The 27,307-nt window shown below is 44.5% G+C and overlaps 1 protein-coding gene across 2 annotated transcripts; it reads left to right on the forward strand.

Moving 5' to 3' along the window:
- Nucleotides 1-26,674, forward strand: ebf2 (EBF transcription factor 2; the record flags this gene model as incomplete). 2 transcript variants are annotated; one of them, XM_079271102.1, is made up of 16 exons in its annotated part: nt 1-134; nt 1,804-1,960; nt 3,688-3,751; nt 5,168-5,223; nt 5,306-5,379; nt 6,700-6,768; nt 21,384-21,465; nt 22,977-23,118; nt 24,283-24,413; nt 24,636-24,762; nt 24,889-24,977; nt 25,082-25,147; nt 25,749-25,923; nt 26,023-26,205; nt 26,289-26,459; nt 26,643-26,674. In XM_079271102.1, 16 exons carry the CDS (start codon nt 1-3, stop codon nt 26,672-26,674), a joined length of 1,752 nt encoding a protein of 583 aa, XP_079127228.1. The 2 variants fall into 2 exon arrangements, with proteins under 2 accessions (XP_079127228.1, XP_079127227.1); XM_079271101.1 differs by lacking the exon at nt 26,643-26,674 and having other exon boundaries at nt 26,289-26,526.
- Nucleotides 26,675-27,307: the final 633 nt, after the last annotated feature.

Consider the following 27,307-nt stretch of genomic DNA (forward strand, 5'->3'; position numbering starts at 1 on the left):
ATGTTCGGGATCCAGGAGCATCTGATGCGAGAAGTGAGCGGATTAAAAGAGAGAAGTCTTGCAGAGGAGATGGATCCGGTCCGGTCGTGGGTGCGTAATGTCGGGGTTGTGGATGCGAACGTAGCGGCGCAAAGGTACAGTACAAAGCCAGCTGATCTACTGACATCAATCAACTTCTCACCACTTATTTTCAACAGTTGCGTTCAGTTATCAACGTCACCGCATTTATTTTCAAAATCAGTCCTTACAAACTACTTGTTGCAAAAGATGACAGGAGCCCCCTTCAAAACGGTTTGCCCCCAACTCATAAAACGTATTTAATTATGGCGTAACTATACTCTATATTATTGTAGTAGTTTTTAAAGTAATAAGACGTTATGTGCGCAGAAACAAAGAAGGCCCATATTGCCAAAACGTAAAACTAATAATCAGAACGATATAGACTTAAACATAATGTCACACACAAGGAGTAACTGTTCAGATAATTTACTCGAGTGTAAAAGTTCAATTTACATACTTAATTCACACAATTCAATTTCAGATCATTTCTGAAAACCTGTGACTAAAGCTGAATTTCCTAAATCAGCTATTTTAGTTCATGGAGCTGAAACACTTTGTATCCTCAGCGGACACGCGCTCTATTTATGGGTTTCATCCGTAGAAGTAAACGTTGTTTTGGTTGTTGAATCATTTTTGTCTTCCACATTCCCCAACATGTTCAATAACCATCTTCATATTTTTTTTTTTTTTTACCAACACAAACACACACATCAGTGCTCTCCGATTGTGTCCACAGTTTAGAAAACTGTTTTAAGTCAGAAAAGCGGCAACAGAGATTTCAAGAAAATAGAACAAGTTAATTAGTATAACACATAAGTCTGAGTAACCATAGAATAGGCATATCAATAGTAATTAAGTGATCCAACAATGGCGCTTCATGAACTGTATTTAGGTTATTTGATAGCATGCAGTATTTTATTTAACGTTAAAATGTAGCCTAATTATAAATAACTCGATTGTAATATTGTATCCCCTACAAAAAACTAAAAACAAACAAAAAACAACTAAAACACTTATAATGGGCATTTCTGTTTTTTAAACGAAACGTTAAAAAACAATCACGAAAGAACTACTCAAGTTTTGATTCATCTGAAAAGAATAAATTGCCAATTAGAATTAATTGACAGAGAAACACACCTGCAGACTATGCCTGCATTTTAAAGTTATTTAAATTCAGTAGTCTATATACACTTACTGTCAGTATTTTTTACCAAGATGCTCCACCATCAGTCCCAAAGTCAAAAAGTGTTGATTTTATTTTCGACTTTTCAGTTTTCAAGCTAAAACATAGTTTCAACAATATTTACTTGTCCTGTTCTTCTTCTTCGCCTGTTTTGTGTGTGTATTTGGTCACATTGGTTTCTAATCTCGTAAAGTTGCCTTCAAGTTATGGGAAAACTCAATATTTATAGATGATCTGTATGTTTTTTTTTGCAAACGATTACAAATTATTGTATGGATAAACTGAAGGCCTTACAATTTGAAAACACTTTGTAACCAATGGGAAATTAAGTGATATTAAAAACGAAATAATGTTATATTGAGTTCTCATGATTTACTGCATGCAGTTTTATTTTTTTAAATTCAGATTTGAGAAATATTTTCCACCAAAAATGAATAATATATTAGATGTTAATTTAATTGAATGAGAAGTAATCTTTATATTGATCAGTATAAAGCAGTTTATTCGAACACAATGTGAATGTCTGTGGAGCTGACTGTCTGTTCCTCTTGTGTCCTCAGTGGAGTAGCTTTGTCAAGAGCTCATTTTGAGAAGCAGCCGCCCTCAAATCTCCGCAAGTCCAACTTCTTCCACTTTGTCCTGGCGCTCTATGACAGACACGGCCAACCTGTGGAGGTGGAGAGGACTGCCTTTGTGGACTTTGTTGAACATGACAAGGTGTGTTAATATTTCTGAACGCCTGTCTGTCTCATTAATTATTTGAAGATGTCATCGATTCACTATCATCTTTACACTTATTTCAGGGACATTTTTAACATCTAAAACCATTCATCTTGCTCAGTATCGTCTGAAAAACTGTGAATAACAACAACAACCGAATGTATTACTGCATTTCAGCTGTAACCAGGTGCTCAACTTGATCCTCCACATCCCCAGTAAAGCCAAGCATATCGAACAGCTGACGGCTACATGTTTACACAAGCTCTACCCTCAATGAGCTGATGATGTGGGATTGAAAAAGAATATCTAATGACTAATTAGCAGCTTGCCTCATTAGGAGGACATCACTACTTTTTAAAATGCAAATTATGCTTGCTCCTGTTAAGTTATACAGTGAACTAATCATCAAAGTCTCTTTTCCTTCAAGCCCCCCACTCATATACTCTAAATAGGGGAGGGGGGGGGGGGGGGGGAGAGCTGGATTCCTCAGGTTGGACAAGACCCAAAATAAGGAAGGGTGCAGCATAGAGACACAGTTAGAAAGAGACTGCCGGGAGCGGGAGCCTTATGTGTTGATGGATGTTTCTGTGGTGAGGGGAGCGAGAGCCTCCTAAACATGGCAACAGATCTCCCCTGTGAGAAAGACAAGAGGACACCGTCCTGTCAGCTGAAGTTCAAACATAGTTTTACTATGAATTTCATGGCCAGGGAGGGATGAAGATGGAGGGCGTCAGTGCTAACAGCCAGGGCTGAAAGCTGTCAGTGTGCTCCCCTTTGTGCCACCCAGGCCAACGCAGCGCAATATGACGGCAGTGGAGGAGTTCATTTTCTGCATGGTTAACCTGGCATCTGTTTTGGCTTTGTAATTATGCAGAGGTAGAGTGATGGCAAGGCAAAATAAATGTTCCTCTGTGTATATTCACAAAACTTATGATGCTAGGCATCCATCTATCTCCCGACGTTGAGTCTCAATCTCGCTTTTGATATTATGTTTGGACAACTTTTACTTTCAAACTTATCTTCGTGCATCTTAATTCCCCTCACTTCCTCTTCCCTCCTCACAACTGTCTCCTCTTCCCAGTTTCTCTTCTCCTCCAACCTCCTCGTTCTCTCTCTCCTCCTTTCTGGTGCTCGTCTCTGTGATGCCAGCCTCCTGGGTTATTGGACCAGAGAGCATTCCTTTGAGACCACTTAGAAAGACCAGTAGAGGTAGAAGAAGAGAAAGAAAGAGGGGGAACCAGAGACAGAGAGGGGGGAGAGAAGGAAGAAGTGAGAAGCTGGTGGAGTGCCTGGGGGAGGCAGGGATAGCGGAAGGGAAGTTTTTTCTGTCAAGGTCGACTGCTGCTCAGTCTCACATACGGTACTTTCCACACTTTGCAGAACACATGCGCGTATAACCATGCCTGTGCTACCTCATTGCGAGGAGGACTACTGCATTTGATCTTAAGGTTTTAGAAGTTTGCATCAGACATGATAGTTCAACCTCTACAAAGAACATCCGACTCAAGGTTAAGAGCTCAGCTCTTGAACACAACGAAAGGTCCCACATGGGCTCTGAGCCTACAACCCTCTGATCTCGATGCTGCTGTCAGGGAAGGGCGAGCTGCAGGATTAGGAGAGACTCGCTGTGCTTAACGCGGCGTGGGGATGCTCAGCTGTACTTATCTATGCCTCAAAAGTGCTTAACTGCGTGCCCTGCGTTTGTCCGTGTGTCTGTTTCCAAGGAGCAGACGGGAGAAAAGACCAACAACGGCACTCACTACAAGCTACAGCTCCTCTACAGCAACGGTGAGTAGAGTCAAACACGAGTTCTACGATTATGGGCTGATTCTTTACCCTTTGAGGTGTCTGATTTGATCATCTAGACGTCGGCGTGGAGCCCTGCATGTAACAGGAGTTGAACGAGGTCAGCAGTAACACCAGCTCGCTAACATGACACACACCTTTCCACTTAAGTAATCTTCCTCCACATCCTCACCTCGCCTCTACTCTCTGAACTCATAAATTACCTTCGGCTCATCGTCTAATCACTGAGTTTGTACAATTCAATGTTTTGGCTCTGCGAGGAACACGCAGGGAGAAACGAGGTACATGTTGCCACGCCACACCCCCTCAACCCCCTCTCACTCCCCAACTCCTCCAACCCCCCATGGTGCTTTCACATCAGATCGGGGATACACAGAGAAATTTGGTTCCCATGAGCCACTGCTGCCCCTACTCTGCCATCGCAGTGGCACCCATGGGAGAGAAGATAAAAGACATGTTCCAGAGCAACCCCCTTATACACCCACCACACACACACACACACACACACACACACACACACACACACACACACACACACACACACACACACACACACACACACACACACACACACACACACACATGTACATACAAGCACACCAAAAGCACTTCCTCTGCATCCCCTCCTCTCATCCCCTTCCCCCAAGCGATATCAAAGGCATCTCAATCGAGACTTTGATGAGAGGAACACATTTTGAAAGCGATACTCTCCAAAGTCTCTGAAAAAAATCCTTGGGTAATGCGCTCTTTTCTCAAGAAGCAATTCATTACATGTCGTTTCCCTATTTTGTGTGATTTACAGCGGAGGTTTGAAGCATCCAGAGGTTCAGGTGTTCCTGGAAATCTCACTCAGAGTCACACCTGATTAAAGAGAAGCGAGAGACAATGTTAAAAGGACATTCACTCTTCAATTAAATCCCGTAACAAACCGATCAGGTGCCATTTTACCTGTCCCTAATGTAAACTTTGGAATAAATCAGAAGTGAACTGAGAACCACATAAAAAAAGAACGGCTTGACAAATCGTGAACCCTCAAAGCTGAACATGACTGATCATCACCAAACATCAAATAACTCTCAATCCCCTCAGAAACCATCAGAGAAAAGAATTCGAACTGCATGCCAATCTTATTTCTCCATGTTGGCTGGACAGGGTCCAATCCTCAGCACCATGTATATTTTTAGGGGGTTTACGAGTTTACGTGCAGTTTCAGTTGCTTCCTTTGGTTATGTAGTATTTTGTAATCAGGGTTGAGTCTGTTGATCTCTTTTCCCAGTTTCCACTTATCTATAGCACTGAGGGCAAGAGATACATTCTTTCCTCAGTAAAATATCCCTTATGCTTTAAATGGCTTGCGTAAGTTATTGATAACAATCAACTTCTGTTTTCTTTTTGCAGGGGTTCGCACGGAGCAGGATCTTTATGCACGACTTATTGACTCTGTCACTAAACAGGTTGGTAATTTCTCAGCTACGCAATTAGGAGTTTAACTGATTCAACATGAGACTGAATCCACCCCTTGTTTCCTCCTCTCAGCCCATCGCATATGAAGGACAAAACAAGAATCCAGAAATGTGCAGAGTTCTGCTCACACACGAGGTTATGTGCAGGTGAGTCTAACACACACACAGACACACACCCGCCCCGTCATTCAAACCTTCACCCACAGGGACGAAATCCAAATATCATTACCCTCCATCCTCCTCCCTTGTCTCAGTCAGCTTGGTTATTAAACTTTGCGGTGGTTGAACTATAAATCTAGCCTGTCTGTCAGCATCCTTGTTACAGTGGTAACCCCCTGCTGCTTCCTGCTGTAACGCTGCATGTCCCCTTGCCAGCTCCTGTTTCTTCCTGGCGCTCCTCACTCTCTGGCCTGGAGTTCTACAGCTGACACACTTTTTGGGGAACAATCTGCCTTTCCCTCATTGAAATGTAGCTCCAGCACTTCTGTTTAGCCAAGACATCACGTTTGAACTTTGTCAACATGTGATGACAGGTCCAGTGGTATATTTGCAGTGTCTCAGTGTAGCGAGTTTAAAGACTCCAGTCATGGCTTAGGGACCAGAAGGTTTTGGTTAGTGTTTGGTGAATAGAGAAAATAGGTGAATATGGGCTTATGGATGGAGAAGAAGCCGAAGAGAGCGGTCTGGAAGTGGGGCAGTGACCCAGGATTTGAGGGCAGCAGGGGGAAGGATAGGGGGCTGGGACGTGGGGAGAGGGGCTAAGACGGAGTGGGCTTTGCCATTGTGTAGCCAGCAGATGCCCGAATGTGACTCACAGCTGGCTAATAACAGAGCCGAAGAGGCAGAGGGCAAGCGTCACAGCTGGGGAGTAAGGCCGTCTGACAGGGGGGCGGAGGGGGGCAGGGCAGGGCCAAGCTGGGACACGAGAGGGGTGAGGCGAGGTGTAGGGGTGGCAGATGGTTAGGGGTGGGGGCACTTTTGTTATGCAGTGAAGGGGACTTTGGGGAGGGGGGGGCTGGGTGGCCAGCAGGCTCCTCGGACAGGACTGCTGACGAATGGTAGGATGTTGTGGGACTGTGTGTGTGTGTGTGTGTGTGTGTGTGTGTGTGTGTGTGTGTGTGTGTGCATGTGTGTGCGTGCGCAATGAGGCTGCGTGGGGGTTGAGTTTGATTTCGAAATCAATGTGACAGATTGCCGGGCTGGCTTTTCACTTTTGAATGGTCTCTCACTGTTTGTAGGGTGTGTTGTTGTACCTTTTCTTCCTCTTTTATTCTTTTGTCTACTCCTCCCCTCCCCTCTCATGCCTCCTTTGTGTGCTCCTGGATCTTGGCCCCGACTGCGGCAGAGTAGTCTGGGCCCGTGGATGTGGATGGGCCAGACAAATAATGGCTCCTCCTGTTTAATTTATTTATTTTTTTCCTCCACTGACTTTTTCCTCCTTTCTGTCTCTTTTAACTGCCCACTCAGCCGCTGTTGTGAGAAGAAAAGTTGTGGCAACCGAAACGAGACGCCCTCTGACCCAGTCATCATTGACAGGTAATGAGATCAAAACACGTCCCACACAGTGTCCACTGCCTTGAACAAGCACCTCTTCATACGACATGTTCAGGTTGCCCTTTCTTTGTATATATCTGCACCTACACACTTACAGAGACAGAGAGAGAGAGAGAGATTGCGGGTTGTGGTGAGATCTCACCAAGCAGCTGTTGCATTTACACAAACCAAGTGAGAGGAGTAGCTACATAGCAGAGTAGAAGCCCCAATTACAACATATTCATTTAAAAGTGGGGCCTGGATGTATGTGTACAGTGGTGTTAATGTTTGTGTGTGTATTTCACATATAAATATTAATACGTGCATGCCTGCATCACATATAAATACTAATATTCACAACATACAAATCATTTTTTCTACCACGTCAGTTTACACTGCAGCAATGCAAGGAGGTTGCGATATACAGTACAAGATATCTGTCCATGTCTGTGGCCCATGTGTTTCTTTCTCTTCAGCGTTCTGTTCTCTGTTGATCTTCAGCCTGCTGGGATATGTTTCAGTTTGGTCACTCATTATGTTTAACGGCCGACATTGCACCTGCAACCTGCCAAAAGCGTATATTTCTTTTTATCAGAAGCATGTGGAACTTCCATAATACCAGGCAGGCTCCGATATCTGGTAAATGTTCACCCTGACAGCCAGTTATCAGGCGTAAAGGCGGGTGACCCCCTCAGTAATCAGCGTGTGTGAGGGCCTTCACGTCCGAGGGATTTTGGAGGTCTCTCGCTGTCTGCCTGGCATTAACCATTGTGATGAATGCTCGTAAGCAGCCCGCATGTGAAATACTTTCTCTGTGATGTCATAGACGTAACCTTCATCTCCTCTCCCTCCTTTTCCCTCTCTCCTTCCCTCTCTCCTTCCCAGCAATCGTCTGTCTAGAAAACACTCACTTCATATACGTCAAGGACCCTTTTCTTTCCCCTCCTCAGTTCAAGCTGGCTGGCTGTTGACAGTGTGTCTCGAAGGATCTCCGCCGAAGATAGTTTTCATATCACGGAGAAAATCGGGCTGTTGTCTGTTGAATTTTTGGAACAGCTGCTTTTCCCATTTACTGTAGCACATTACTCTCTCAATAACCCCCTCCGCCCCCACTTTATACTTCCTCCTAACATGGATAAACCTCCTCGAAATTAGTTTGTAAGCAGCTCGGCGGCGGGCTGATGATGGTAGTGTGTTACATATCTCTTTGTAACTCCTTGTGTGTGTGTTTGAAGGCTGGTGTGAGGCTGTGAGGATTGCTTTAAATGGAATCATTGACCTACTGTACTCTCTAATCACACCGGGCATATCCCGTCCTGATGGGGGCTTCTCTCTTTTGACTGGCCTGCAAAATCCTCTCCTCAGGGAGCTGCCTATTAGCAGCCAGTTCATTTCTGATGAGCCAATGTGATTTTTGCGCGGCCCTGTGCCCTTTTATCCCACTTTATGTGCACTCTCTCTTCTGACTGCATGCACGTACACCACACACTGAAAAAGTCAAAAGATTGACAGATGTGTGTGCACACAGACGGATGGATATTTTCATGTGTGTGTGGATCCTTGCACGTTTATTTATGCATGTTATGGATGTGCGATTGTCGATGTGGCTTTGTGACCCCTTCTTTGACCCTTTTCCCCAGTCCCTGCTTGGGTCTTAAATTATTCATGCATGTGTGTGCAGCCTATGTGCATTTGTGCATGTGTGTGCCTGCAGTTTGTGTGTTTGTGTGTGTGTGTGTGTGTGTGTGTGGAGGAGACGGTCTGTTTCTGTGGCTCCAGTAATCAGCCTCCTGCTCCCAGCCCCAACACCTGTTCTCCAATTAACATGCAGCGTGCTGGGGCCCACTCGCTGCTATCGCACCAGCCACTGCTTTCTACTCCTTTTCTTTCTCCTTTTCTCTTTTTTCTCTCACTCCCAGCCCCGCGCTCCCTTCTTCCCCGCCTTGCCCCGTATCTGTACTCCTGCACACCCCTCTCGCTCTTCTCCGTTAGCTCTCACATGCGCCTACTGTGCGCTTACTTCTTTACTCCCAATTGCTTAGTTCCCCTCTTCCTCCTCTTTTCCCTTCACGTAGCCATCTCCTCCACCACCACCCCCGCCCCTCCTCCTTCCCTTTAGCCTGTCTAATTTTGCCATAATTAGGCGGTGTCATTAGGACACCTAGCCAAGCACAAGGGAGTTTGCAATTCCCCAAACGGCCCAAACCCCCTCTTTTCTAATCTCCTTTCCATATTGTTTCAGTTTTCTCTCCCCCTTCGCCTTCTGCTGCTGCTGCACCCCCCTCCACCTCCTCTTCCCCCTAATCCTGATTTGAGTGAAAAGAGAAAGAGCAGATCACAGCTGATCCATAGGGAGGGTGAAGGGATAGAGGGTGGAGGGACCGAGGGATGAAGAGGGCAAGGGCAGTCGTTGACAAAGAAATGACTCTTAAGTTGCCGATGGGAGAGAATTATCTAATACCCCGCTGCCTGCTGTGTCTAATAGTTTTACAATTGTCTCATCTTAACACTGGTGAACTGCTACACTCACAGGCCTGATGTGACTTTTCTGTTTGGAGTGTGTTATCTTTGACTGATGGGCCGGCGTGTTCACTGATTGGTTTGATAATCGATCAATGGACAGATAGATAGATTGATTCCTCCGAGCTCATCACCATAAAGCTTCACGAACTCATCAAACTCATGCAGTCGATGTTTCAAAAAAATCACCGACAACAATTTCGAAGATAAATTTATTCGGTCATTTATCAAGCAAAAAAAGTTCCAGTTTAGCCACAAAGTAAAAATATCCTGCATTTCCTCTGTTGTTTAACCCTTTCAATAAGCAACTTGAAAACAATCAAATGAAAATATAATAGATAATCAGCCCTCTAATATTTATATTTTCCACCAAATCCTTTCATTACTTAGAGCATCTCTCTTCTGAAAAGTATTAACCCAGGCAGATCTGTTAATGGTGGCATTATTGCCATGCTGACCTCTGACCTCAGAGGAACTATATTGGTTCTGGGCCAAAGCTGGCCTCTGTATTTATGAGTGAACCATGGGTTTACAATGGAGACAAGCAGATGTCAGTATTAGTATGAGACTGTGCGGTTTGAATGGGAGGGGTCAGTGCTCAGTGTGAGTGTGTGCTTTTATATTTGGCTAAGAAGCTGAGATCAATAGTTGGTCATAAGGAGTGTGTGGAGGGATCCATCGAAAGGCAAGAGCCTTGTGTGGTGGGGGGGGGGGGGGGGGGGGGGGGGGGTTGGAGAGGGGCTGATCAATGGCAAGCACTATCTCACTAATTGATCGTGTTTCCAAGAGGGGTCTTTTTTAACAAGCCGGCTCTCGGAGAAAAGAAGAATAATCAATAGGAATTTTCCAATGTTGTCAATATGGCTCTTCCCTCGACTCAAAATGAACTCACAAAGACGAAACATACTTGTGCATATCAGCCTTTGATTTTTGAACACTGAACTAAAAAACAAACCCTCCATCTGGAATGCGCAAGCACCATCGATGTTCTGCTTTTTTTTTAAAACAGTTAATTTTGCTTTCTGAGGTGATCATTTTTGGACAATTATTTCTTGTCCTGGGCGACTTCAGACGCTCAGCTCCAAGAGGAATCCATTATTGTTAATCTTAGGTTGTGGGTTTTATCGATCTGTTGTTTAGTCTTGCTTCTAGTTATGTGCATGTACCACAGCTTTGTTTTCAACTAGTCAGTGCAGGGTTTTTGTTTTCAGTCCTAATCGGTGTGTAGTAGATAGCTTTAGTTTCCATGGCTGAATGTTTATCATTTATAATCTGCTAATTCATTTTGCTGATGTTCATTGTCAAAGCTATTTTATAAGACGTCCTCACATGCACACTCTGTTCTGCAGTGCAGTAAAACAGCTTGTCTTGTTTTTAATAGTTCTTTACGGATTAACACTGTCTGGACGGTTTGACAATAAACTATTCAGATATCATTTGTTGGTGTATGTAAATGTCTCTGGTGTATCAGGGAGGCACCATCTGTTTCCATGCTAGTCCATCCACCTGCTTGCGTCTGCATGTCTTAAACTAATTTAAAAAATAACAGTATATGATGACGTGGGCTACGTCCCTTTCAATGGTTCCTACAGCAGGACAGATCGTTTTTTCTTGTACTGGTAATGGAGGGGAACGCCGGCCTCCTCATTCTTCAGATCCATCCAAAAAGAAAATAGAAGCTTCAAGTCTTTGGGAAAAGAACATTAAACTATCAGCCAAAGAATAAATACAGTAACATTTGTTGGACTGTGTCAGGGGTCAAATTCCTCCCCTTTCCCAGATGCATACTCATGCACTGCCGCCAAGTCGCCCTGTTAGGTCATCATATATGCACTTGAGAGTTTTATGTGTGAGACAACAATGTCATTTCAGAAGACTGTTTCTCATACTCCAAATACAAGATTCTGTTTTAGCTGTAAAGTGGAATTCATGCTGTAGCTTTTTCTGTTGATACTGGCACCCTATACCTGTACTCCCATTATCTTCTCTACCACATTTTCTTAAAGGTGGCTTGTCTAAAAGTCGTTCTTCAGGTCCGAATCCTGAGGGGCAGTGAACCGTCCCTTCTTATAGCCAAGAAATAAAGAAAATCCAGGATTTGAGTTTCTAATTTCCCTTCTGTTTTTTAAAGTATATATCTTACTCTGAAACAGGATGTTTGATGGTGCAACAAATCATCAGCAAAGAAGACTTTATGTGAGAAGTAGCTGAGAAAAAAGACGGATGTGGAGGAGGTGCTTTTCTTATTTGAGTTTCTGGCCAGAGGAAGAGCTGCAGATGATGTTGGCAAAGTTGCTGCAAACTGACACTTACAAAGAAGAAACGACTATATTGTCATTTAACGCAGTATCAAAAAACATTACTTTACCACCTATCCTATATTGAAGGATACTTCATGTAGTGTCTTGATTTATTAAGGGAAAGCTGGCAATCCATGACTACTTACTAGATAGATAGATACCGTAGATGTACTTTATTCATCCCCAGGGGGAAATGTGTATGTTACAGCAGCAAAGATATACTTCAGCAAACAAATACCTTGCACATTATGTTATGTACATTACGTTATGTACATTTAATGAATATAGTCCAACAAATCAGAAACACGTATCTTCTACTGTTATACTGGATATTATACTGATGTATGAGTTGTAAGTGACCTCAGGTGGTTGAATTCCCTCCACAGACTGATCAGATTGTAGTGTAGCTGGATTGCACTCACGGTCTGACACGTCACACTGATGCAGGTATTAATATGTGTATAAATTACCTGTGTGCCACACATACATACATACATACACAGAGACAAAGTCGGACACACTGGCCCCTTCAGTCCGCTGTCACAGGTCTCTCCATGGTGGGGTAGTACTGTCCACTCCCTCCAGACCCCCTGTCAGCGAGCCCCTCAGGCAGGGGGCCAGGCAGCGTGGCGACAGGGCCCTGAGGCTCCAGTGCACACCGCCTCACACAGCGGAGCGGCACACAAGCTGGACCAGTGAGCAGCTGGCACAGGACGGCGGGGATGGCTCCTCCCTTGGGGCAATGCAAGGGGGAGAATGACACAAAGACAGACAGGGAGAGACGATGCAACGTCTAGAATATCAAATGTACTGACAGGTACCGCTTCAAACAGCGAGACTCTCACTCAGAGTTAGACTGGGGAAAACGAGTTCATCGACCTTTTGTGGGGCTCAAGCTCTCTGCGAAGTGGTCTTGTGTGAACTGGGAAGATCCTGGACTTAAATGTGCACAGGAAGTGTATAACGAGTAGTAGGTTATAAGCCGAGTTTGTGTTTGGTCACCTTTGCTCCGCTTCGGCCAGTGTTAGCTGTTGTGGCTTGAACCCTGACACGAGGAGTAGGCCTGGTTTGTTTTCTTTGAGAGAGCCTACAGAGGGGGCAGTCGGAAACAGAGAGCGGTGGAGAAATGTTTTGACAGGAAATGGGAATGGACTACCAATGGGCTAATGTGGAGGAACAGCAGGGGGACCTTTAGTGTGGGTGGGATGCAGAGGGGATAGGAGGGGGGCAAATTAGAAGTTTTGAGCTGCAGCTCAATGGCACTGTGAAAGGCCTCGCACTCTCAGAGTAGCTGGGGCAAACCCTCTCATTTGTCTGGCCACTAATAGGGTTCACCTTTGGTTGAGCAGTGTAGAGATTAAGTAGGGGCACTCAGAGGATCAGAAGGGGGCAGATTAGTGTGATTTAGAGGCACTTCAGATCGCAGGCAAGTGAGCGCTGTGTGGTTATGTGTGTGAGATTCGTATTTGCGGGTTTATTTTTCATGTGAAATTCCTGCATTTGCCATTTATTTTGTAAGGGGATCTTGTATCAGTATAATCAGGATCTCGTGTGTGTGTGTGTGAGTCAGAGGCCAGTTAGCAATGGTATTTAGGAACAAGGGCTGTTTTCTTTGGCTGGATGCTGCTGCTGTTGGTGGAGCTGTTAGAGTGTGTGTGTGTGTGATGGGGACCGGTCTGTAAAGTCTTAAATTTCACTAATGACTTAACAATGCCCCCTGGTGCTAGGCCGGCCCCGCTAGCCAGCTTGTTTGTTTGTTTGTCTATCTAGATTCTGGACATACTTTTTTTCTCCAAGGAGTTAGATTTCTCTACAAATTCTCCACCGTTTTACTTTTTGAAAACATTTCCCAACACTAATATTTACACATCTGCAGTATTTCTTAAATACAATGTGATTAAGTATCCTTATAATGCTTGAGGAACTTATCCCTCCTGTGGGATACGAAAAAAGGCAAGGGTATTGTGTAGATACAGTTTTCATACAATAGAGCCACCTTTTTAGCTTCTACTTGCACTTTAAAAGCGCCACGCTAACAGAAGAATATGGTACAGAGTGCACGATAGACGTATGCACTGAATTGCAGTATATAAAGTTAAAGCAAAGCAGGATTCTTAGCTGGCTCGTTTGTGTTTTGCTGGCTAAACAATTATTGCAGCAGATGTTGTGTTTTCTTCATCATGGACGAAAAGTTCAAAGAAAACAGGAACAGCAATTGCAATGTCACAATAATCTTTGGATGCATAAGCTTTGTGTGTGTGTGTGTGTGTGTGTGTATGTGTGTGTGTGTGTAATGGTGCTGATGAATCTGTCAGGGCTGAGGGCAGGGGGTGATGTGACTGCTGACAGGCTCCCAGCAGGCATGCTGAGAGCCCCAACAGTCAGCGTGCCCTCCCTTCAGCCTCCCCACCACCCGGCTCCCCATTCTCCTCTCCCAGTCCTCGCCTCCACACATTTGCTGTGTATTAGCCACGGACAGTAAATTACACCACCCTGGACCTCTGAGTGATTCCATTCCCATCTCTTCACACGTTCTTCTTCTCCTCCTGCAGCACCATTATCCAGCTCACCTTCTCTTGCGTCTGTCTATCTCCCTCCTTTTCTCTCATTTTGATCTGTTTTCCTCCCTCTGTCTGTCATATTCGTCCTGCATGGCATTTCGACTCCCTCAACCCTGTCAGATTCCTCTCCCCTTTCTGTCTTTCTCTCACTTCTGTTATACTTCTCTTCCCCCGTTCTTCTATTGTGTCACGCTACACAGCATTCCCTCCCTTACACATCCCCTCCGCTCCCCCTTTACTTTCTTACAAGCTAGTCCCTGTTGTCTAGGCTTCACAGGTTTCTCCACTGCTTCTCTCTCTCTCTCTCTCTCTCTCTCTCTTTCGTCCTCCTTCCTCCTATCCCCCCCTCTCTCTTTCTGGAAACAGATGTTGTTTGTCAGATCTTATTATTACTGGCTAATTAAGAAGACATCTCTTCTCCTTCTGTTGTTGCTTCTCTTTCCTCTCCTCTCCCTCTTGGTGGCATCAATCCTAAATTCATTGTTCTTCTCCAAGAAAGGTTCAGGTCGAACTTTGATATACATGCGCTATTGGTAAATCTACTTAGTGGCTGATTGATTGAAAGGGTATTGAGAAAGCAAGATCAGTGTTGGTGTATTGCAGATTACCTTCTGGTATGTTTGAGATCTCTTCAGCTGTAGAGGGTGCTCCGTGTCGCCATGTGACAGTTGAGAGTATATTTTGAATGCTTGTCCCTCAGGACACCCCAAGCATGCTGGGAGAGGTGAGGCCACTGATGGGACTTCTATTCCCTGTCCTGGTTGTGAATTCATGTTCTCCAGACTCTGAATATCTATTCATATCCATCTATTTGGCAGGCTGACCGCAGTCCCGTGTGGCCAAGCTTTGTATGCAATCTTTGCTTTTGGCTGAGCTTGAGAGACCGAAACAGTAATTCATTTTAAATTGTCGAGATGCACATTTAGCAGCTTGCGAGAGGTTATGCAGTAAAACACTTTAACGCCCGGGGAGAAACCTCGTTGAAACACTCGAGTGCCTCTTGTGTACCCTTCCCATCATTCTGCTTTCCTCCCCTCAGCCCTCTTTTCCTCGCAGCTACGCCGTGCCTCAGTCAGTTTTGCGGCGGCAAGCCTGAAGGTTTTACAGCGCTACCAAGCTCTATAAATCAGCACTAGTGGTTTAAATGTTTAGCTTTGTCACAGTTCTCAAGTTAAGAGGTGGGGTGGGCTGGGGCGGAGGTTGCAGGGGTGAAGCCAGCCTGGGAGGCAACGTAGAGGAGGCCAGGAGGGGCACAGCCAATCCAACCGGCAAAATTTATAAACTTCCCCCATGTGCTCGCTGTCTGCCTGAGACTACCTGTATATATAGTCAAGCTATTTCAGCTGCGTTTACGGATATACAAACAATACTTTTTCCAATTCTTTACTTGAAGGAATGTAATGTTTTCCACAAAATACTTTTCCAAACTTCCAAACTTCTGGAATGCTGAATTTTGTCTACACACAAGCAGCCAGACAATAACTTTGCCTGAATAAGATACAAATTATTATCTAAATTAGTAATTATTTGAATGAGCAAACAAGACTATGATTCTGGCTTTTGGTTCCAACCTTTACAGTTTTCGATACTAAGGGATGCAGTCGGTACCAAAGAGTGATGCTCAACCCTTCTGATCAGTGAAGTGGTATTTCCCCAGTGGTGGAAAGTAACTAAGTATATTTGGGGGTATTTTGGCAGTATGTAGCTCAGTCCGTGGGGACTTGTCTTGGGAACCCATTCCCAGTATGGACCAAGTAGTGTGGACTGGCAGCTGGAGCGATGCCAGTTCGCCTCCTGGACACCCTCAGGGATCAATGAAGTATGTCCGACTCAACCACTGTGCTTTGAGATACTTGTACTTTACTTGAGTATTCCCATTTTATTCAAATCAAATACTTTTATAAATTGTACATTTTACTCCACTGCATTTATATTGCAGGTGTGGTTACTGGTTACTTCGATTATTCAGCTGCACGATGAGTACCTCTCTCCACCACATTGTACTTGGCTGTTTTGAGGTGCATGTCAGCAAGTACAGATGGTGTTTAAAGGTATTCAGGATACAGATGTCACTGAGAGGCTATTAGACATTTAGTCATTTGCTAATAGGTCAGTGGATACAAGTTCCAACTGGGACACAATCTTTTTTAAATCAGGAAAGCTACAGCTGTTTTATTGATGACTCGATATGTGTTTTACACGCTGTCACAAAAAGGAAGAAAAGACTAGCATGGAGTCTGTTTGGCTGTGAGATGTTTGCTGGTGAAAGGCGAGTGAAGCTGATGCCACAGATATCCCTGTATGTTTTAGGAGGAGAATGAGGGGGGTTGGACTGGGAGGCTGGTGTGAAAGGTCCTGTGGTGGTATGCGACAGAGGGGGTATCAGTTCGTGCGAGGGTTCTCTGTGCCCCATTAGCAGTGTCAAAGGTCATGTGCCCCGGGTGTTAACCCTGGTGACCAGTCTAGCTTCCAGTCTGCCAGGGGACCCAGGTCCAGCGGTATTTATTACGATCCCTCCCCCACCCCCCCCTCCATCCCCCCAAACACAGCTCTCCCAATGGAGGAAAACAAAACACCTCCATTCCTCCCCCCCCCCCCCCCCCCCCCCCCCCCCCCCCCCCCCCCCCCCCCCCCAGCCTTTCCTCTGCCTGGGTATATGTACTAATTGGATGCATATCCATATACTGATGCGTGATGACCCTGGTCTGGTTTGTCCAAATCCTAGCACATAGCCATGAGCTGCAGCATGTTTTTGACCCATTACTTTACAATTAAATATCAGCTTGCATGTGCAAAAATATGGCATAAATAAATAATAACTAAGGCATCCTTTTTGCTAATGTGTATATTTTTGCACGATCGATTGTGCACACATGGTTGCTTGCAGTCGCTATTTGTCTTTGCGTATTATCCTGTGAAAACACGCATGAATGTGTGTGTGGTTTGTACAGCCAGCGTGTGACATATGCATGCATACGCGCACGTATCTGGGCCTGCTGTATGAGTTAGTGCTCTCTGTGTGTGAGTGTGGCAGAGGAAGGCCCTCAGCATGTCAGTATGTTTTAATGCTTCACATCTGGTTTCCTAATTTTCCTCCCACCCTCCCTGCCCTCCCCTTAGCTCCCCTCCACTGCGATGTCAGGACACTGTTTTGTTTTTTCAGTGTTGAGGGGGTGGGGGGACGTGGGGATGTCTGATGAGTGATGGCCCTGCATACAGGACATCAACATTCTCCCTCTCTTTCTCTGTCTTTGCCTACCCTCTTCTCCACCTTTCTGTTCCTCTATTGCTCCACTCTCTCTGCTTATTTCTTACAATCAATTCCTCTTGAGCTTTATGGATGGGGTCGGATTTTCATGGATGAAGAAAATGAAGAGGAGCAGCACTTTTCTGCTATCTCTACCTCTTATCTGTGCCGATATGTCTGAGCAGCAGGGCATCCATCTGTGCCGATTAAAAATCATGACAATCTCCTCCTCATTATGTTCCTTAATTAAAGTTTCCCCTCCTATATTTTTGTATTCAAGCATAAATGAGTCATCTTTTGTGCAGTAACCCCAGAAATGGAAGGCCTTAGCGAAATCCCAGAAGAGAAGACAAGCAGCGAAAGTTTTCTAGCTGTGGTGCTAACTAACTTGAACTCTGCGTTAAAGTCGTGTGCATCACATGCTTCAAGAGCCGCTGCTACCCAGGAAACCTTCATTTACAATGAGCACACAGGGCGATGTGTCTATGTGAAAAGGCAGTTTATGTCAAACAGTGATCAGTGCTGATGAACGCATATAAAACGTTTTGGGTCCTGGGCTGCCTAGGTGCTCGTTGCATGATTAAGGCTATATGGAAAGCCCAATGTGTAACACTTATGTGTAACAGATGGACTGAGAAATGTGAAACTGAGAGTCCACACTGAGGGGGTGAGATATTTGCAAAAACTGCATTTCTGCTGGTGTTTTTAGCGTGGTGACTTGCTGGTTGGTCGTTGAACTAGTTTTGGTAAAGCATGTTGTCAACGTTAGGATGGCCGGCTCACGCTGGGAGGCCTGTGTTTAGTCTTGGGAACTGAAGCAGATGCAGACAAAAGGGATTGGAGGCCTTGACAGAGATGCAGAAGTGAAGACAGAAAAGAAAAAGCAGACTCCCTGTGGTGCCACAGTGGAAAATGATCCCAAGGTTTAAGACTTGGGTCTATGTTTTGTTTGTGTTTCCTGTCTTAAGTGTGTCTGCAGAGGGTAGATGTTGTGGAAGATAAAACTTGGTCTCCATCGCTTGCCACAGTGAAGTCTGTGAAATTCAATTACCTCTTAAATTTGTCATCGAACTAAAATAAAGAGGAGTTTGCGCTTATCAAGCTTCGATATTTCGTCATATTTGTAAGTAATCTAATGTCACAGGAAGATATTTTTTAGCTTAACGTATGTTCAGCTTCATTATTAGCAGCGGTTAAAATCCACATAATTACAGATATATATGGCAGTTTAAAAGTTGTAACATGTTTCCAATTAGCTTTATTTGCACTATGTTACTCACTTAACAGTATTTTTAACAAACAAAATCACCATTTTACTCTTGCTTTATGAAACAGAATATTCTGTGAATGTAAAGAACAAGGCACACATTAAAAATAAACACGCTTAAGTTCGGGGAGTTCTTTGAAAACAGCCTTTCTCTGCAATTCTCCTGTGACATGAAGATCACCTCCAATTCTTTGCATGTTCTCCTTATCTCTTCCCTCTGGATGGGGAGGTGTGTGGGTGTATTACATTACCAAAACAAAAACAAACAACAGCAATATTAAACTTTTGCAACCACAATAGAGGAGGGGATAAAAAACAGAGGGTCCTCGACTCTTATTAATTATGCAAGATTAGTCTAATTATAATTCAGCAAATGAATGTGTGGCAGAAGGTGCGAGGCGACGCGACGGGGCTGGGAGATTTGCATGTTAAGTGGGCAGGGGGAAGCGGCTAATGCATGCTAATATATGCGTCAATGTCTCGCTTTAATTTCAGCATTTGCAGCTGTGTGCGTCCGAACTGAGGGGGGTGAAAAGTTGACTCAATGGGTTTTTAGGAGGGGGGCAAAGGTGGGGGTGTCGGTGTATTAGGTTGTGCATGCATGCATGTGAATGTGTGTTTCTGTGTGTGCGAGGCATCTGGTGTCATACAAACAGGGAATGATGAGAAGAAGTCAACAAACAAGGTCAAGAACCCTCGAAAGTGCACAAAGCCCGAGATGGATGTAGACAACCACTCAATTAGGGTTGTGATATCGCTATCTGAGGCTGCAAGTTGTATCACGTCAGTCAGTCAAATGAATGATGACTGCTGGTTAGATGAACATTAAGTAGCTGACAAGCAAGTGGCGAGAAAACGATTGTGGCTAAACCGCAGCCAGACCATGGACATTAAACCAAAAAAATGACTTACCTCCTTATAAATGACAGCTATAGCCTTTAGAATGAGCCATAATGTAAGAATCATTGCCCAGCATAAAACATACATCGAGCACAACCCTCAAAGGAGGCGGTCAAATGAAACAGAGCACTTTTGATCATGGTCTCTTTTCAGAGGGAGGAAACAAACCGTTTAACTTTCCTTGTGTAATGTACTCTACATATTGTGATATCATGCTAAACTGATACTGTCATGATGTCCAAAAAGCACAAAAAAGGACTGATGAGGGGAGAAATGGAAGAAGGAAATAGGAGAGGCACAAATGTGCACTTTGACATGTTTCCACCCAAAACGGAGGTCTGGTCCAGCTTTGAGTTTGGAGGTTCGAGCTCTCTGATAAATTATAACCACCCTCTGCCAACAACAATATTGATTGTCCTCCGACAAAATAGCTCAAATCAAGAAATATTGGACACACTGTTGGAACCGAGGGCCCGTTTCAAGCCAGATCCTGTTCACAAGGGAGAAAGCTGGAGCGAGTGATGGAAGAACAGCGAGTTAAAGCTGACAGAATGAGAGAGAGAGATTAGTATTCGATGGGAGAGTTCAGGGCTGTGGGGCCAATATGAACTTCCTCTCCAAACAACCGCTCTCCATTAAGATGACTTATTTTTGCAGGGAGCACAGTGTGGGTGGCATTGGGGCGACACCATGTAGCCCCAAACCGCTGTCTCCCTCTGCAGCGTTTCTCTTCGGCACTGTTGTTGTTTGTTTAATTGGAGCACTAATGGATGTGTTTTACATTGGCAAGACAGAGTACTGTTACTCGCAAAGTGAAGCGGACATCTGGTTTGAGGGCTAGATATTTGCCAATTGCCATAATTCTATCACTACGCCGCATCACTTCCAGGCTCATTCTTCTTATATTTAGCTTTAACACACATCTTCTGCCTGAAAAGATTTGTGTGAATCTTCATGGCTTCGTCTCCCTCTTTATATACACTTTCCTGCATCTCACCTTGCCAAGTCTCCCTTCTCGCTGTATTCCAGTGATGGAATGTGCTCTTGTTGTTGCCTTCTCCTTCCCATCGCTGTCTTCGCCTCTCAGCGTGGGGACTTTGGGATTGCGGCAGAGCTGCGTTGCCATGGCAGCGGGCCGTGTTGCCGAACTGTGCACACCTGGGATTTGGAGTCTCTCTCCGAAGTCTCCCTCTCTCCTATTTATTCCACCTTTCTCTCAGGTTGTCTTTGGTGTAGCAGAGGCTATCAGCACCCCGCTCTCTCTCAGCTTCTCTCAGTCTCCACAGCCTATCACCCTCAAAAGTACACTCACATACGTAATGAGACACATATACTTGAAAACAAAAATTCATGTCCATACCAGTGTCTGTGCCTCTATCGCTGCCGCTCTCTTTCCACCTCCTCATTTCACTTTCTCTGTAGTTGTCTCTACATCGTTCCCTCACCATTCCCTTGTGGGGGTTCAAATACGGCATTGCGGGAAACCACGGTCCCCCGAGTCCGCTGGCATACATCACTGTCTCCAGTTTACTTTGAAACACAGCAGCACGTTTCACTGGACTGTGCTTCATATTCTCATCACTTGATTTAAAGTGTAATAACATTGACTTTAATAGTGAGCTAAACAGCTGGGATTGATGTCAGAGCTGTAATCATAGAGACACGCACACACACACACACACACACACACACCATACATAAGGCCTGTCTCTGAAAAATAATGAATGTCTTCTTTGACTGCCAGTATGGCAGGGTAGCACAATTCTTTCATGTTTTATTTTTTGCTGATGTACAAACATGTGTCCTCTTATTTACCTTTGCAGGTTTTTCTTGAAGTTTTTCCTAAAATGTAACCAGAATTGTCTGAAGACAGCAGGAAACCCGAGGGATATGAGGAGATTTCAGGTACGACAAGACTGGGGAAAAGAATGCATGCGTGTGCTTGCGTGTGAGTGGGAAGCGGGAGGGTGGTGACACGTTGGACTGAATATGGGAATCAAATTATGTAAAGAAATATATTTTAAAGTCTGCAAAACATACCCCTTTCATGCCCCTCCATCTTAGTAGATGGAGACTTAATAATCAGTTTCTTTTCTGTTCTAAGTATAGTTTATGTCTCAAACTCTGGGAAAGATTTCCCAATGGAAGACTTAGAGGAGGGAGTAAGAGGTGAAAATCAAAAATCAATTAGGATTTCTGAGCGATGGAAAGACAAATGAAAGGAGTTTGATATGCGGGAGACTTGGTCGTTGGGGTGCAGGAAATAGGTTGAGGTGTTTCAGGAAGTTGTCAAGAATTGAGTGATTGGCTCCAGATGGAGGAGGTCATGCTCCGTGACCCAGGAAGTGGTCACAGGGGACACTCCCGCCCCACTTCCTCTGCCGTCTTTCAGCACCAGCGGCCCCTGTCTGGCATTCTCCTTCTCCCCGCAAACCCTGCGTATACCTTCCCCTTCTTCATGCTCCCTCTGTCTTCCACAATGTTTGCTTTAACTCCTGCGATGTGACACATGCTGAGAAGTTATGAGCACACGGGCGCTCCAAGACTCTCATCTCTGGGTTAAAAGGTGATCAGAGCTGGACAGGAGTCTGCTGCGTGATCGATAATTTACAGTTATTTTCCTTTAGGTTCCCCTCACTTTCCACCGCCTAACACATATGCTTTTTCTCCTTTTCTGTCTCATGTTCCTTCACCTGCAAAATTACTGCCATGTGTTTCTTGCAAAGGGAGTGCAAATTTTTATCTTCGCTTTCTGATGTTGTAAAAATGCACATTATAAATAGTTATAGTTTACTATTTCATTGAAAATGACCTTTTTCTCACTGACCCATTCCCTTTAACTCTCAAAAACATGTTCTTAAAAACACAAACTCATTATCACTTTCAGAAATAGCATCACATCATCAACACTATCTCCACAGAGAAAAACCTACAAGTATCCTCTCATTAATTATCTGTGTGTCATCCATGCGAGGCAGATGTGGGAAGGGACACACACATGGTGCGGCCAGAAAATCAAATTAGGGCCACTATATATCATCCACTGCTTTAACGGCCGGCAAAAATGGGAGATCTGGTCCATATGTTTGGTGTCATCGAAGGATCAGGAGGAGACAGCGATGAGCCTGCTGCATGCTGTATGAATCAAAAAGTTCGGCAAGAGGCAGTGGAGAGGCCATATGGAGACCTGATGGAGGAGTGGAGGGGTGTGTGAGCAGTGTCATCACCAGAATGCAGACATATTATGAAGATCCCGGGGATGTCACATTACCTATTGAGAAATATTACTATCACCTGTATGCTCAAACGGATTGTCGCTCTGGGACTTTGCTGTTGTAACCGGAGACTGTGCCTCGCAGCGGGCTGTCTGAGTTGTGCACTCACACTCATGTATCTTCCTCCTCTCCTTCTCTCAGGTGGTCTTGTCCAGCACTGTGAGTGTAGACGGCCACGTCCTAGCAGTGTCTGACAACATGTTCGTTCACAACAACTCAAAACACGGCCGGAAGGCCCGCAGACTGGAGCCAGGCGAGTCTGCCGAGAATACTATGGAATATGGTGAGACTCTGACGCTGCAACACTACGATGTTACACCCCATTTATCTTTTTTTAAATGTTATTACATGTCTACTTCATCATTCACACTCAGAAACATACTAAGCAGGTACTTGAGTTCCTTAATGTCCATTTATAATCACCGTGATACATCAAACATAACCAGGGGTGCTACTGAGGTCATTAACTGAGCTAATTAATGCATTCATTAAGACACTTGATTCACATAAAGCAGACGATAAAAAAAAAAAATTCAAAAAAAATAAGATGGACTCTAATAATAATAATATTACATTTTATTTATAGAGCGCTTTTCAGAATACTCAAAAACTTTACATTAAAATCATCATGTATAAAAGCTATACACTAAAAACATAAAACACACAATATTGGCCACACACTAAAGCAGTTCTGAAAAGGTGGGTTTTGATTTTGGGATTTGAACATGGAAAGATCGGTGCAGTCTCGGATGTGTTTGGGGAGAGAGTTCCAGAGGGAGGGGGCAGCTATGGAGAAGGCTCTGTCATACTGGACTATATTTCAAAATAACTAACTAGTACTTTGTTAAGTAGTATTAATGTGTTGATGTAATATGTCCACAGCAGCCAGCCTCAACATTAAAATACCCCATTAAAATAACTATAATCCAATAATAACACAACTCTCACCGGTTTGATTTCCTGCATGTTAGTGCTTTAACTTTTAGTACATTTTGCCGATAATCCGTCCATATTTTTACTTAAGTAAGCTTTAAGTGCAGGACAGAGTTTATTTGCATCTGTTGTACTGCTACTTTTACTTAATTAAAGGATCTGAATACTTTCTCTACCACTGTGCCTGTGCACACTATTTTTCCCTGACGTTTTATTCTATATGATTGCAGGTCGTGTGATTTTTAAGCTTTACATGTGATATGGATCGAACACTCTTCTTCTACATGCAGTTTGTGGTATTCAAGGATAAAAGCCACATAGATAGAATGAAGTAGCTATGAAAAATGTTACCTTTTAAATAAGCTTTTTAGTTCTGACATGAACAGAAACTGAAGAGCGCTTTCAACACATTCCCCCTGCAACAGATTTGAATCATGCTCCATCCACTCTTATAACTGGTGTACGTCCTAAATTGAAACCCTCGGAGTAACTCTTGCTTTGCTCTTCTTTCCAGCCACCCCGTGTATCAAAGCCATCAGTCCCAGTGAGGGCTGGACCACCGGCGGGGCGATGGTCATCGTCATCGGGGAGAACTTTTTTGACGGCCTGCAGGTGGTGTTTGGCAGCATGCTGGTATGGAGTGAGGTAGGAATTGTCTCCAAAAGCATCTCACTAATGATGGTACAGTCTGAAGCGTATTTTGAAATGATATATATGTAGCAGATAGCTTGTCTCATTATTTAAATGATTTATGGGCAGTCACAAATTAATATTACCACAGTATTGTGTTAGCCTAAATATTTACAAGGAATGGAGGGGGGATCATTTGTTGCTGTCTTGTGACATGATTTCCGTCCTGTTCCTCAGCTGATCACGCCACACGCTATCCGTGTCCAGACGCCTCCTCGACACATCCCCGGGGTCGTGGAGGTCACACTGTCTTATAAATCCAAACAGTTCTGCAAGGGAGCGCCTGGGCGCTTCATCTACACAGGTATTTAGACAACACACTGTGTGCTTCGTTTGGACTTCTCAATGGCGCACAGGGTTTCAATGGTTCAACTGTCTTTAAGCATACGATTTGATTTGCAATACGTGTTTCTCCTTTATTCTATCTCAGCCCTAAATGAGCCAACTATAGACTACGGTTTCCAGCGCCTTCAAAAGGTCATTCCTCGACATCCTGGTGACCCAGAGAAACTAGCCAAGGTTAGAGACTCCGGAATAAAAGATTGCTCATGATGTGTTTTCAAGAACCTGTGCATGCTACACTCTTACCAAGATATTAACGTAATTATTTCTGCTCTTTGCAGGAGATTCTCCTAAAGAGAGCAGCAGATCTTGTGGAGGCCCTCTATGGAAACCCACACAGTAATCAGGTAAACAGCAGCCACTTTGCTCCAATATCCCAAAGACTTCAAATGACAAATTGGTTTACTAAACACAACATGCAGATATTTAAAAGGCTACACCAGTGGTATGCATGTTTTAGCCAATTCAATATTAATTGTGTGTACTCTACATTACTGCTGAACATTTTCCAAAGCATACCATAATTAATACAATTCCTTCTTGTGAGGCAGCCACTGGTGATCAGTCATGAACTTGCAGGGATTTAAAACCTGATTGAGATATAGGTAATCCATAATTGTGACTATTTAGAGGCTTTATTTATTTGTCAGATCATAATTGTATGAAAATACAGTTCTGACCAGGGACTGTTTGAGACGTTGTTCAGTGTTAGTGTATGACGAAGCGGCAACAGCTGAGATTTGACTCTGCTGTCAAAAAGTGGAGTCTAATTGGACGTAGCTCAGACATACTCAGCCTCTTTAATGCTGCCCTGTTTCCTGTCAGCGTATAGATGTGTGAGTTTACACAGGTAACATCTTACCAGCATAAAAAAGTGCATCTGGCCTCTTTCTGTAAATGTGACACCGCAAGCCGTTGCTGATTTCTATGTCTTTGTATCTCTTGCAGGACATGCTGCTGAAACGTGCGGCGGACATCGCCGAGGCGCTGTACAGTGTTCCCCGTCCTCACAGTCAGCTGCAGGCGCTGCCCAGCTCACCAGCCCACGGCAGTGTCATGGGCCTGGGCTCCTATCCTTCTCAGTTAGGCGTCAGCATCGGGGACCATGGACAGAGCAGCCAAGGTGAGCAGAATAAGACATAAACCATTTAATACTTTCGTTGTTTTTTTTATCCCACTAATGAAGCTAAGAACTGACCCAACCTTTTCATTGTTACTTTAGGTTACATTAGAAATTCCAGCAGTTTGTCTCCAAGGGGCTACCCATCAGCCTCCACTCCTCAGCATTCAAGCTACGGGGGCAGCGGAGGGATGACTGGAGGCTATGGGACAGTTCCCATGACCAGTCTAGGAGTACCTGGCTCTCCTGGTTTCAGCAGTGCCTCTCCCACAGGCTCCCCCTACAGTAAGACCTGATCATAATCTATACCTTTCTGAGTCCGCTGTGATATTCAGACTTGAGACTGATTGTTGCTCTCTCTTCCACAGTAATGCCCTCCAGCCCCACTATACCAGGCAGCTCCAGCTCATCATCGTCTCTCTTGCCTTTCTCCTCCTTCCCGTCTGCTGCTAAACAGAAGAGTGCTTTTGCTCCCGTCCTCAGGCCCCAGGGCTCTCCCTCCCCTGCCTGCCCTGCCTCAGGGGGGAACAGCTTCAGAGGTAGCCATCCAACTCACTATCTGACCCCCCTGTCTGAGCTCACGAATGCAGTCTAACCCCCTGTACTAACCGCTCAAAAGCTTTGACTGAACAAGACAGAAAGATTTCCGAGTTGCTGGATGTACAATAATGCAAGACCTGATTGATTAGAATCATAGATTTTGTATATTTTTTTCTCTCCAGCGATGACGGGCCTGGTTGTTCCCCCGATGTAGCAAAGCACCCACCCCAATCTACCCCAGACCACTGCTTCACTTAGCCCCTCTCTTGGCATTAAGAGGGAAGGGAGAACGGAAAATTGATCACTAGCGACCATGTTTAACTTTCCCTCCTGAGCCCCCCCAACCTGCCATTTCTTAGTCCCTTTTTCATCCAAGTGGATGAAAAAGGATGGGGTACGATAACGTCCAAAGAACAGCCATCTACTTAAGAGGCAAAGCACATTACTTCACCCACAACTACAGACAGACAAAGCTCCTTAGCTAACAGCACCAGACTGGACCAGGTATCGCTGTGTGTGTGTGTGTGTGTGTGTGCGTGCGTGCGTGCGTGCGTGTGTGTGTGTGTGTGTGTCATGAAGTGTCCGCATTCTGAAAGGAAACAAAAGGAAAACTCGAGCTTCAAAAGCATCTGTATTCACCTCTGGCCTGCTATCACATGCAGTATCTGATTCTTCCAACAACCTGCCTAAACCTCGGCCAGAGGCGGACGGCTCTGATATACCATGGCAGCACTGAGAAGCAGGGTGCTATTTGTTCGTGTTTGGACACCTTAAATGGCATGAGTGTACAGTGTCTGTGAGTTAGCGAGAGTTTTTTTTTTGTAATGGACTTTTTGTAGACAATTTA

The sequence above is a fragment of the Melanostigma gelatinosum genome, assembly GCF_949748355.1.
Source record: "Melanostigma gelatinosum genome assembly, chromosome: 6".
Taxonomy (NCBI): domain Eukaryota; kingdom Metazoa; phylum Chordata; class Actinopteri; order Perciformes; family Zoarcidae; genus Melanostigma; species Melanostigma gelatinosum.